The 13,634-nt window shown below is 45.6% G+C and overlaps 1 protein-coding gene across 4 annotated transcripts in view; it reads left to right on the forward strand.

Moving 5' to 3' along the window:
* The first annotated feature begins 761 nt into the window (after positions 1–761).
* PARD3B (par-3 family cell polarity regulator beta) overlaps positions 762–13,634 on the forward strand; it is a 1,009,985-nt gene continuing 997,112 nt past the window's right edge. For all 4 annotated transcript variants that reach the window (XM_086719408.1, XM_025934777.2, XM_086719410.1 and 1 more), the window contains exon 1: positions 762–1,015. In XM_086719408.1, the coding sequence (XP_086575534.1) occupies positions 896–1,015 (120 nt within the window). In that variant the 5' untranslated portion in view covers positions 762–895. The remainder of the gene's footprint in view (positions 1,016–13,634) is intronic.

Genomic DNA, 13,634 nt, shown 5'->3' on the forward strand with positions numbered 1-13,634 from the left:
GCCACTCCTCCGGTGTTTTTGGTGGGCGTGGCGACAAGCACCTGCTCTCAGGCTTTCCTTGAATCTCGCTCCAAGCCTTACGTTTTAACGGTGTAGCTCTGCAGTCTCCTAGCTAATCCCTCAAGGTTGCTTTATGAGATCCGGTTTCAATCCCCCGGTGGGTAGCTCTCAGGTCCCGTTACAATTCTCCAGAGCTCAGCGTGTGTGCAGGAGGGACAGAGCCAAGGAGAGATCGAGTGAGGGGACGAGGCTCCCGGGCTCCTGTTACCGGCTGCACCGGCCCCCGCCCCGCGCAGCCGAGTGCGCGGCGGGGCCCGGGAGCGCCGCGGCCCCTTTAAGAGCCGGGCCCAGGCCGGCCCCGGGGCCGCGGGAGCCCAGAGCGCCGCGCGCCGCCGAGGAGTTGGGATCCGGCGCAAAAGTTTCCTCCCAACTCCGGCCCCGCGCGCCGCCGCCGCCCACTCCAGCCCGGGGCCTGGAGTCGGCCCCGCAGCCGCCGCCGCCGCCAGGGCCGGGGCCAGGGGGCAGGGCCAGGGCCAGAGCTGGCCCGGCAGTTTCGCTTTGGCGGGCTCGGAGCAGCCGCCTTGTCCGGGCCCGAGCAGGAGACGGAGCAGGAGGAGGAGGAGCCCGGCCACAGTGCAGCCGCGTCCCCGGGCACCAGCTACCTGGGAGGTAGCCCTTCCCGCAGCCGCCCCCTTCCCGGATTGCCGCCCGCCCCGGGGCCGCCTGCGCCGGGAGGAGGGGCGCTGCCGCGAACCCCGGGCCCTGAGGGGGCGCGGGGGAGAGGTGCTCCGGGTCTCCGGACCCCCCTGCGCCGGGCGAACCCCCAGAGTGTGGGCTGCGCCCGTGGGGCCGGACACCTGTTCGGCCGGGCCCGGCGTGGGCGCCGGGGGCCAGGATGAAAGTGACCGTGTGCTTCGGCAGAACCGGCATCGTGGTTCCCTGCAAGGAGGGCCAGCTGCGCGTCCGGGAGCTCACGCAGCAGGCGCTGCAGCGGTACCTGAAGACCAGGGAGAAGGTGAGCGCTGGGGCGCGGAGTGGGGGCGCGGCTGTGGGGCGGGCTATCCGTGAGCACACCAAGGCCAAGGCACCTGCCAGGTGCCCCAGGACCCGGTGGCGACGCGCAGAGGACACAGCACGCAGACTTTATTGGAAGCTACCTGTGCCCGCCAACTTTCGTTGCTAGTATAAGTGACCTGGATGTCTTTGGGCGTTTGTGGGCCTTGCTTCTCAAAGGGTGCTGGGAGGCAACGCTGCATGGGAGTCCCTTGGGGGCTCGCTACAAATGCACAGTCTGATGCCCTCCTCCAGGCCCACTGCCTCTGAATCTGCTTTTAAACAAGCTCCCAGGTGATTGGAATGACTGTTAAAGTTTGAGAAGCACAGCTTTAGGTGTTTGAGAAAACGCTTCTCAAGGGAGTGCTGGAAGGTGCTGCTCAGTCAGGTGTGAATTTTGACCCCGGCTAAGGCCCGCCCCACTTTTGCTCCTTGGAGTTAGAAAGTTGATTGGTGCTAGCAACAGATACTCGGAAGTTACAACTGATGGAGCCCTTGGAATTTAATTTTGTGAGCTGTTCTCCATCAGTGACTGGGGCAGGAACTTACGTAGAAGGATGCTGTTTGCTTACACTAAGCCGTCCACCTTTTGAGTGTCTTTAGTTTAATGCCACATATTCTAGGAGTGTTTACTAGTGTGTGCGCTGTGTCAGATCCTGGGTGACTGTTGATATAGTCATAAAGATAGTTCCCAGATCTGTCCCCGAAATCAGATATACGTAAAAGTTAAGTGATTAATACTTTTAAGTGTGCAATACGTGTTCAGAATTGGATGCTAGAATTCATATTAGCTGTTTGGGTAACATACTGGGACTCTGTCTCTTCTTCAATGAAATCTTTTAATGAAGGCTTCAAAGAGCACCTTTTAATTCTTTGAATCTTCAGCTGGAACATCAGGCTCTAAATTCTCCTCAAATAGGACAAGTCATGAACTCTTGCTTTAGGTGTCAGTGGCTCTCAATATTTGTTTTCATGGCGTGAGAACTATATAAATGGCCTATAGAAGTATATGAGTATCTACCCCATTTCCCCCCATTGTTTCAAAGTGTATGCTGTTCTGTGTTGTGTAATTCAGTTAAAAACTGATTTTTGCTCAAGTAACCAATCCTCCTCCTGAACTTCTGAAAGGAAGCCTCTGAAAGTGAGCTAAGGTTAATAGTAACTACACTAACTTCTGAAAGTAAGCTAAGGTTAATAGTAACGACATTATTCTAGACACATTATTCAAGTAAATGTCATTGAAAGATTATCTTAATGAGGTGATAAACTTATTTTTATTTTTAACTCAGTATTTAAAATAATTTATGCTCTAACATCTTGTATATTTGGAAGTTTAGTATGTGGAGCTGTCCAAGCAAGTAATAGAAGAAGTAAGCTACATATTTATAAATGACATGCAGGGTAAATTATTTGAAATTTACCTAATTCATCTAGATAAACTAGATGAAATTTGGTGCACTTATAATTTGATCTTAAAAGGTGTTAAAAAGCTATTGATATTCTGTACTGAAAGCATAATTTATGATATCAGAACCTATAATGTAATTGTATTGATTAATTTACTATTACCAGTTATTACATTTTTCTGTGTTTACACTTATATATTAGCACATAGGACATTTAAAGGTCACCCACAGTTTATAAATTCTCCCTCCCTTCTTTGGCTTTTAAAATCTCAATTTAGTAAGTGGCAAGTGATATTTTCTCTCTCCCTAAATATCTCTCTCCCATAGTTTCATTTTAAATAGCATTGTATTCATAACAAGGCTTAACTAATATTAAATGGGATTCCTAATGGAACTAAAATGTCAAGAAATAATCTAACAAATTCCATGCTTTCATTCACTGAATTTAGAAAATAATGGGAAAAGACCAGAAATGTCAAAATTCAATTTGAAAAACAACTTGTCACAAATTCACTTTGTTTAAATCAGTGAAAGAAATTTAAAAGGCTTGCTCTCCTGGACAGCAAGATGTTTAGCCTTGCACTCAGCAATAAAAACATAATAACTAACATGAATTAGACTTACTGCTGCTATGCAGGCACTGTTGTAAGAACTTTACATATGTTAAATGACTTCATGAGACAGGTCCTAATATTTTCTTTTTACAGCAGGGAAAAAAGAGACACAGAGATATGACAGATGCATGGTCGAATTGAACCCAGGAACTGAGTCTGTAGGTCCTTACTCATAGTCACTAACTGCACTGCCCAGTAGGTTATTGTGCATTGGAATGTACCCATCTTATTTATTTTTTACAGTTTTTTTTTCTAAAAGACCATTCCATCTATAAACTGCTATGATCACCTATCAACCTAAAGAGGGGAATTTTATTTCTTGCAGAGAGTTGTGACATGCACAAGTTCCTCTTGATTGTATCTTATGCAGTACAGGTCTACATGTATTGGGAAGAAGTCTAATTTCTGAGCCTAATATTGCAGGATTTGCAAGTCAAGTATGAAAAACATTCCTTAGTCTGATTACAGATGGAAAAATGGGCAAAATCTCTTAGATATTCAGGTGGAGAGTGCTAGAAAGAAAAAATTGGTGGGAACATGAATATAAATTAAGCCCATTTCTTTCAGGGCCTTGAATAATTTAGATGGGAGAAAGGCAGATTTCAAGATTGAGGGTAGAGGTGAGGTATCTACAGTTTGGAGGGTAAGTGAAGCCATGAGGCCATTCTGGATTTTGTGGACAACATGTGAGAAGTACCAAACTTCTGCTGAGAACAAAGAAGACTGGTATTTGTGGAATGTGGGGAACCAGCTGAATCAGCATCAGATAAAGCCAGAATTGGGTAAGATGTTGAGGACTGTGAGGGGACTTTTGGGAAGGCTTGAATTATGTTTTGAAATCTGGGACTTTGAGTTTCCTATTGCCCCCTTCTCCCCTCCCTGCCATTTGATGAACTTGACGGGGAAGGTGAATTGACTAAGGGGCAAGAATTATGGGGTTGCTTGTCTTTGGATCCTCGTAGTTTATCAGTGTCCCAGGCTCTAAATCCAATTTACTTAAGTAGTTAGTGGAGAGGAGATTGTCTTCTCATGTAGTTCAAGGTGGAGATCATTGAGTAACTAGTTAAATTTATCATCGAAATTACGTGTCACAGGTGAATGGGTAATTGAGCCGTATCCTGCAGGGGCTCTCAACCCTGGCTGATCATTAGTTACCTCTAATTTATCATTCAACATTTTAAATAATACAAATGCCCAAGTCCCTTTCTCCAAGATTCTACTTCAGTAGGTTTAGAGTGGAGCCTGGGCATAGGTGTTTTAAAAAGATGATTTTAATGCCCAGCTTGGGCTGAGAACTACTAATCTACTGAAATCATCTGGTAAGGCTGAACTCATTTGCTTTTAAACTCTTTTGATAGCAGATCCTGTGTTTTAGACCTCTCCAGATCAACCTATCATTAGCAATCGTCTCTCCTGCCATGAATGAAGTCTCATGGCAGGGTTCAAATAATTTATTTAATTGACCATTTATATATATATATATATATATATATATATATATATATATATAAATTTCATACACCCACATGCAAACTAAATGAGGTTGAAGTGAATAAGGGAAAGACTTGTTTAGTAATGAGAATGTATAGTGTGTTTATGAGTCGAAATGAATGAGATAATGTGAACATTGAAGTCATGGGATAGTGGGTATGCTGGAATTTTAAGCTGATTTGTGGATTTGACTGTAGGAGAATACCTTTTTTTTTTTTTTCAGTAAAGAAACATTTGATACATTTGCCAGAAGGAGTCTCTTCTGTGTTCAGATATTTTGAATTATTTCTTTTACCCTTGAGACCAGCTTCCCAAATCTGAGCAAGATAAGAGTAATAATTCTGTTTTCTGATAAATTGTGGGGTCAGCATCTAAAAACTTGTACAGTGACAAGAATCTGGTATATGGGCCTAACTGGAGGAATAGGCTGGAAATCCTGAATTCTTGAACTTTTTTCAGTTTTTGATGTCTTGTTTCCAGATTTTAAGGTTCCTGTATACATAAACTAGGACCAGAGTGGATTCCTAAAATGCTTTTCAATTTTTTGGGCACTGATGTACTGGAGTGCTTCATTTCCTATTCATTCATTTCCTCTCTTCTCCTACTATGTGGACTCGATGTTTGTCCCCAGCTGTTTGTCCCCAGCATGTGGATAGGACTGACTCACCACCAGCAGGGTGCATGCTGCTAACTTGCTTTTGGTTCTTCACTTGACCTGCATAGAGCAGCCTCTGAGTTCACAGACACAGGGCTGGTGGGGCCCGCTGGGACCCACAGACCTGGTTTTTCAATTCTGCTCAGTTTCACATTTTGACTGAGTTGCCATGTTTAAATATTTTGAGACTTCATGCAAAGATCCAGATTTCTGTCTTCTCTGGGCGGAAAAACAAATCGGAAGCTCTGACTGCATTGGGCTTTACTTTCCCACATAGCAACCATCAGTTGGAAACGAGACATCCCTCTTCTCTTTAAGCAGGAATCCTTCTGCTCTCTGCTCCATTATGGCCTCCCCAAAAGTATGTTACTACCTCAGGCTTACCTTTTTACTCTGTTGTTATTTTCTTTTTTATGGCCCATGTAAGCCATTGTTGCCCTTTGGCCTGCTGTAGGTATTTGAGTTTGTGGCCCCCGGACCTTCTCTTTTCCATTACACCTCTTTCTCTTCCCTCGTGTACCTCTCTCTGTCCTGGCTACACCTCTCCCTCTCCTCCTCCCCCACACCTCTCTTGCTCCCATCCCCACGCCCCTCCCCCACCCATACTCCCACCATGACCTACATATAGGGTTTGCTGACCGGGATTTGGGCTGCAGTAATCGCTTCATGTTGGGAGCCACAGCCCTGATTTGTAGTTTGGAGCGCTGTGCTCAAATGGCTTAGTTAACCAAGTATTTATCCCATTCCCAGGGCATTCTGTGGCATAGATCCTCTGTGTGGAGGTTGGGCAAATGGTAATGTCAGATTTTTATGAGACTATGTTTTCTGAAGAAATTGGTTATTAAAATCATCTGAGGGGGTCTATTAATATGCAGAGCTTTGGATTTTCTCTTGGAAAGTCTAAAGTGGTAAAGTCCATAGAAACTTTCTGTGATGATGGAAATGTTCTATATCTGTGTTTTCAAACAGGGCACCCTCTAGCCACTTACGGTTTTTCAATACTTGAAATGTGGTAGTGCAACTGAAGAACTGAATTTTCAATTTAAATTTAAGTGGTCACAAATGGGGGTGCCCGGGTGGCTCAGTCTGTTAAGCATCTGACTCTTGATTTCAGCTCAGGTCATGATCTTAGGGTTCCTGAGATCAAGCCTTGTGTCAGGCTCTGCACATCAGGCCCTCTCTCCCTCCCTCCCTCCCTCCCTCTCTCTCTCTCTCTCTCTCTCTCTCTCTGCCCCCCTCCTATGCTGTGTTTGCTCTCTCTCTAAATAAATAAACTTCAAAAAAATCACAAAAAGTCATAAGCAATTTACCCAAATGGACAGTTCAAGTCTAAGGCTCCTCTGCTGATTTCTCTCAGCTGCTTTTGGAAACAGCTGGTCTACAGCTCAGGTCCCAGGCAGTCCTTACGCTGACATTCTTACGGATGTGGCTATCCTGTTGGGAACTCTGGCATCAGAAAGGGGTCTGCATTTACCTTTTGGTATTCAAAGGTGGAAGACAGCCTTTAAAACCTTGAATCCTTTACCTAGACATGAGCAAAACCCAGCTTAATTTTAAAGCAAGTTGAAGTCTGCTTGAGCATTTTCGGTGAGATTTAGATGCTTTTGGATGAGCTCCTCCAGCATTATGGACCCAAATATCATCTCTCTAGCTCCAGCCCAGATCTCTCCTCTGAGCTCCAAACTCAAAGTAGCAGCTTCCTTGCCACCTTTGCTTGGATGTCCGGTAGGCATCTTATACTTAGCAAGCCCCAAACTGAACTCCTGATCCCATACTCCAGATCTACTCCCCCCACAGTCTTCCCATCACATTAAATGGCAGTGCCACCCTGCTGGTTGTTCAGGCCAGAAATCCTTGTCACAGTTTGTGACTGCTCTCTTCCTTGTGTGATTAACCTGCAATCAATCTGCAACTCAGAGAGATTCCACTCTCCCAATACATTCAGAATCTCACTGCTTCTTTCCAGCTTTTCTGTTAGTGTGCTGGGGTTCATGGTATTTTTGTTTTTGTTTTTCCAGTGAATTTTAGTTTCCCTGTTTCTGCCTCATGCCCCCCACGAAAGGTCTTTTCTCAACACAAAAGCTAGAGTGACATTTAAAATTCTAGTTAGGTCATGTCCTTCTTCTACCCGAGATCCTCTGTTGGCTCTGGTCTCTTTCCGATGGCCTGTAAGATGCTACATGATCTGGGTATCTGTGCAAAAAAGTTAGCAAAGCAGGCCTGTGACTCCTATCTTTACACCTGCTTACAAGGCTGACTCTTGACTGGCATCTGGGAACTTAGATTTGTGGAGGGTTACCACCATTCTCTGAAAATAATGGCTTATGCAAATGGCTATTCTTTATGCAAACAATATGGTTTATACTGAACACCTGCTTTTTCTAAGGTCTGGAATTTTTGCACATGCTAGGCAGAGGGTCCCTATGTGACCAGCCCCCAGTGAAAACCATGGATGCTGAGTCTCGAATGATCCTCTCTGGTAGATGGACATTTCACACATGATGTCAAAACTTGTTGCTGGGTGGGGGGCAGTCTACTGGAAGTGGATCATTGGAAGCTTGTGCCTAGTAATACATCACAGCTATGAGAATGACTATATGCTGAGTCCTATGAGTCCTCCTGGTGAATCATGGAACCTGGGTGATCTTGGGGATCCCTGCACACCATCTCTGACCTTTCAGACCTCTTCTTCCATCCCTCTCCCATTCTCCCCCATTCTCCCCCAGCCTCCTGATCTTGTGGCTGTTACTCCAACAATGCCAGCAGGTTCATACGTCACGTGCTGTTTTCTATGCCTGAAGTGGTCTTCTGCAGTTACCCACCTGTCTAGTTTCCTCATCTTTTCCAGCCTAAGATTGTTCCTGTCTTTGTCAAACCTTCCTGACCATACTGTTTATAATTGTGACCCCTCCAACCATCTCTGTATTGCTCTTTCCCGCTTTTTCTCCCCAGAAATCACCCCTCCCTATCATACTTCTTCTTTTAACTGCATTTATTGTCCTTCTTTCCCCTAGAATGTTAGTTAAATAAAGTTAGAGATACTTGTTCAGTTTTGTTCATTGTTCAACCCCTAGCTCCTATGAGAGTGACTGGTGCTTAGTGGACTGATCGTAAACTCTTCTTGAACACACATGTATCCACTACTGTTGGTCACAGTTCTCTCTTGCTCCATTACAAACTACTTCATAATCCAGTAGCTTAGAATAACTCCAAATACGTGAAGAAGGCTCAGTGTGCTGTTTTCTGGGTCTGGGATGTTCAAGATTGGGCTCTTCATTCGCATGTCTGGTGCCTCAGCTAGGATGGCTTGAATAGAATATGTCTGGAGCCTTGGTTCTTGCTGTCGCCTGGGTCCCTGGGTTCTCTTCCATGCAGTCTTAGCATGTGATCTTCTTCACGTGGCCTCTTCCTATGGTCTCCTGGGCAGAGTAACCTGACTTCTCAAAAGGCAGCTCACGGCTCCAAAGAATTCCAGAGTGGAAGCTGCCAGGTATTCTTAAGATTTAGACCTCCAAGTGGCATGATGTTTTCTGCCATGTTCTATTAGTTAAAGCAAGTAACACAGTAGGGCCCAGAGTGAAGGGAGAGGATCGTACACAGAGCTGAATAACCATAGGTATGGTTGTTTGGGAGGGACTGCCAACATAACAGGTCACATCCTTGGTGGGACAAATGTGAAGATTAATCAGTTGCTGTCTCTGTTTTTGATGAGTTTTGCAGCCTCCTGGGGGATGAGGCCCACATGTGAACAAGCCAGTTTTATCCCAGTAGTATGTGTCCTGGGGTACAGTGTGGGCAAGGGATGCTGTTTGGAACAGAAGACATTGAAGCTGTTTTGAATGACGATGAGGAATTTGCGAGGTGGAAAAGTGAGGGAAGGCGTTCCAGGTGGAGGGAACAAAGTGAGAAGGCATCAGCTGGTTGAGGGAGTTGTGAAAAGTCAGGCACCGCCCAGGAAGGAGTGATGGTGCACTGAGTAACTTGGACCAGATTGTGAATGCGCTTAGGTGACACCCTAAGGGATTTTCATGGTTTCTTAATGTTATTATTGGTTTTTTATTACAGATATATTCGTGTTTTACTCACTTTCCATGTATGAAAGTGTTTGCATGGATTTAAAAAATGGAGAGGATTTTGGAAAATTAGATTAAAAAATAGGTATTTCTGTTAAGGCCTCATTGCCCAATTGGTTACCCTGGTTCTCATACCTTCCCCAGATAAACTTTCAACAAGGTTATCAAGATGTGGGAGCTTGATTATTTTTCAGTCCTTACTTTTGATGATCTTTTGAAACTCCATATTCCCATGAACTTTCCAGGATTTTTAAACATATGTCTCTCTTCTCAGTCTTGCAGGTGCTCCCTACGCTGTTTCCATGTGTGCTGGTGCATCAGGCTCTGGGTTTGCTCTCAATGGGATCTCCTCTATTCTGTGGCTTCAACTGCCTCTAAATACACACTTCTACCCCTGAACTTCCATAGACCCTGATATCCACTTGCCTCTGGACTTTACCACCTTGGGGTTCTGCACACGGTTGAAGCCCAGTCTATTCTCTGTAAATCTGCTGGTCTCCACTTCTGCTGCCATCATTCACCCAATGTCTGATCCAGAAACCTGAGAATCCTCCGTTCCTTGGTGATCTTTCTTTCTTTATATTCTACCATATGTGTAGTTGGTCCAAAAGTTTCTTTGGTTCCAAGTAAATCTCCTGCATCTGCTTCTACCCTGAAGCCATGCCATTGCCTATTTCTGCTATGGGAGGCTGCCCCAGGCTGTTAACTGGCCTCTGCCTCCGCTGGCTCTGGACTCTCCCAGACCATTTTCCACTGAGGACCTTATAGCCACAAATCTGATACTATATGAAGTACTCCTGGGAATATTTAAAGAGTTCCCCATCGCTTTTAGGTGAAAAGGCAAAACTTTGCCCCTGTCCAGTGTCTTTATGCCCTTCCGATTCCTACATGCGGTTTAGTGTTCTTTCACACTTTCCCCACCCCAGGTAAATCCTGCCCATCCTTCAGGATGAGTCTCCAATTTCCTCTTCCTTAGGAATCTCGTCCCTCCCTGCCCCTGCTTACTGTCACTTAGGGGTTTCATTCTTGTGTTCTCAGAGCTCCCCATTCTTGTGCTTTTATTTTGGAAACTACATCTTACATTTTACTCTTCGGTAGTCAGAATCTACTAACTTAACAGGCAAAGCCCAAGTGACAGTGGCTTATCACCGCAAAGGGTTCTCTCTCCGGTACACACAGCCCCCTCCCCAGTGTGTGCTTTGGCCTCAGGCTTTTCCATAGATCTGCGCTCTGCTGACTGATGAATGAAGAGAGCACGGCAGATGCCACAGGAGATTTGTGGCCTGACCTTCCTGTGGCAGATAACACTTCTTGCTAGCATTTCACTGGTAAAACTGGCCGTGAGCCCCATCTGGATGCAGTGGGTTAGGAAGGTGGGCCACCTGGGATACCGGTGAGCAACTAGCCAGGCTCTGCCATCTACTGCAATCATCTTGTCTCCCCTCTGTGCTGTGAACTATTCAAAAACAAGGAATGTTTCTTTTTCTTATTTTCCCATCCCTGTTTTTAGCGTATAGCTGACATGTAGTATGTATACCATAGATGCTTGTGAAATTATATTAAATTTCACATTGCTTTCTTGCATAAAAATGAGAATGACCTTGTATTCAACGCAAAGTTTTATGAGTTTGGAATCATTATATGTGGTATTTTTTTTTCAAGTCTAAATGCAACTTTTCTCTTGATTGTCTTCAACTACCTCATCAAATCCACATTTGCTGTAGACAGTCATTTAGTGGTCCATTATATCTGCCATGCTGATTGTCTTAAATAGCAGCTTCGAATTCTGACAGGTTGACTCACTTCTCAGATTTTTGAGACTGAGTACTCTGTAGTTCTGGATTTTCAAGGAAAGAATATCGTCCTTTTGCTTCCTGAGGATTTGTGCCATGCTGTTTCTTTGAACAATGTTTGATTTTCATTGTCTTACTCATTAATTTCCTGTTGGTTTTAAAAATGAATCTGGATTATCTTACTTGGGATGGATTTGTTCAGTTCGAAAGGCATGGTTTTCTGTGTCTGAGGGGCTGCCAAATTAGGTTTGCTTCCTGCCCCTGGGCTCAACCATTCTTTTGATTGCCAGACTTTCACCTTTTGGATTGCCATGAGATGGAATTTCAAGATACCAAAAGACAGTCTGATTATGAAGGGTTCGCTCTCAATTTAGTCCCTATCAGATGGAGTGCCGGACATACATCCAGATAAATACCCTCTATACTCCCCCTGTTTTCTGCCTCAAGTGAGGGTATTAAACTTGCCGGGTGGTCCTGGGCCCTGGAGAAATTGCTGGGGGTGGGGGGGGTGGTGGGTGCTTGGTGATGGAAGCAGATAACAGAGGAGATGTCCCAGCTCTTGCCTAAGCCACTGTCAGCTAGACCCGAGAACGACATGGACCGGGAAAAGGATCAGACCCATTTTATCGCTTCATTTGAGGCAGAAATTAAGGTTTTATGGGAGCTCTGCTAATAGACTTCTGATGCCTTTTAGGGAGATTTAGGATTAGTTTTTTTTTTTTTTTTTACTTTTTAATTTATTTTTAAATCAAAGTATAGTTGACACGCAATGTTACGTTAGTTTCAGGTGTACAACCTAGTGATTCAACAAGTCTATATGTTATGCCAGACTCGCCAAGAGTAGCGACCGTCTGTCACCCCACACTGCTGTTACAGTGCCATTGATCATATTCCCTGTGCTGTCCCTTTCATCCCCATGAGATTTAGGGTAAGTTTTGCCACTATTTGTTTTTACAGAGACATGAAGCCTAGAGACGGTGACAGGGGATATATAGATATAATTGATACTCCTTCCTCTTCATAGAGAGGTGGCCTGTTTTGGGGAAGGGATGCAGAGACAGTGGGGTTTCTGACTTATAACTACAGTCCCTTAACCCCATCTTCACATAAAACATATGTTGTGTATTCGGTGAGGCCTTAGGTTTCCAAGTAGTGGACACTTTGCTATGGTTATCTGAACGTAAGTGTCACTTCAGTCACTTGAGAGAGGATTTAGACAACGACTTTGGGTCAAGCATTGTGTTTTGTGCTGGGATTATGGAATAAAGGCATAGTCCCTGCCTCTGTCAGGCTTGTAGAATTCGAGGGCAGAGAGAACAATGTAAATAAACCAGACACAGTGTGGTAGAGGGCCTGCGAGTGGTGGATGAAGGGAGCCACTGAGCTTGGCTTTGCTTGGAGCAGGGAGAGATGGGCAGTGGTGCAGGCTCCACCTGGGGAGATGTCCACGAATGGACACGAATGTCCATGAATGGACATTGGCCAGGGCAGTAAGGGTGGTGAGAAGCACTGGAGGGAGGAGAAAGGGAGAAGGGAGGTGTGGGGGAAGGAGAGGGAGGTATGAGTCTGGAGGGCTGTTGGGGAGGGAGGGAGGGAGAGAGAAATGGCTAGCCTGTGACTGAGGGTAAAGTGTTTTTTTTTCTGGTGGGGGTAGGTGAGGGTGGGGGGAAGGATAGCATGGAATGTTTTCTAAGGTGACTGTGGGAGGGAGGGGTAGGGAATGAGGCCGTGAGAAGAAGGCAGGGTCAAAGCCAGGAGGCTTTTGTTATGATGAGCTAAAGAGCTTGAGTTGTCAAGGAAGCATTCTAGTCAGGGTGGTGATATTGTCTGATTTGCCTTTTTGTGTTGGTTGCCCTGGAAGATGAAGATGGGGCTGAGACTAGAGGTGGACCAATTGATCCAGGTCCCTGCCTGGGAGTGGAGGATAGGCCTGTTGAAGCATAAGAGGAAATGGGCTTTGAGATTTTGGGGGGCGGAGGATTGGACTTGGGAGTTGACTCGGAATAGTAAAGGAAGTGTGGGTGGAAATGGGGAGAGGGGGCAGTATGGATTCTGCATTTCGATGAATACCCTGTGTTTTGGGCGTTGAGGCCTGGGGATCCAGGGACCAGTAAGAGATGGTCTGTACCCCCAGGAGCCCCACAGATAAGGGGAGGAGAGGTGGGAGACTAAGGACAGTTGAAAAGGTGGCTGGGGCATGTTGAGCGCCTGGCTGAGATCATAAGTCGTATGTTCATAAAGATGCCAGTCTTTGGCATTATTTGCCTGGCATTAGATTAGAGCCTTGACTCAAGAGTGAGATTTGAGGGCAGATGTGGAAAAAAATGTGGCATCCGGAAATGAAAGTGGTCAGGCCGGGGTGATGGATCTATAACGTTGGTGGCTTTCAGACAGCTGTGATAGAGATTCACAGTGGCTAGAAGCCCTCTGACCGCCCCTCTGGACGCCCCCTTGCTTGACCCTTCTGCAGCCTCCTTTGCGACCTAGGAGGCTGAGCAGATGCAGACTTTCTGACTCTGAGTTTCAGCTGTTGGGGAGGCCCCAGCAGG

Source organism: Puma concolor, chromosome C1 (genome assembly GCF_028749965.1).
Source record: "Puma concolor isolate L17-30 chromosome C1, mPumCon1.1.hap2, whole genome shotgun sequence".
NCBI lineage: Eukaryota > Metazoa > Chordata > Mammalia > Carnivora > Felidae > Puma > Puma concolor.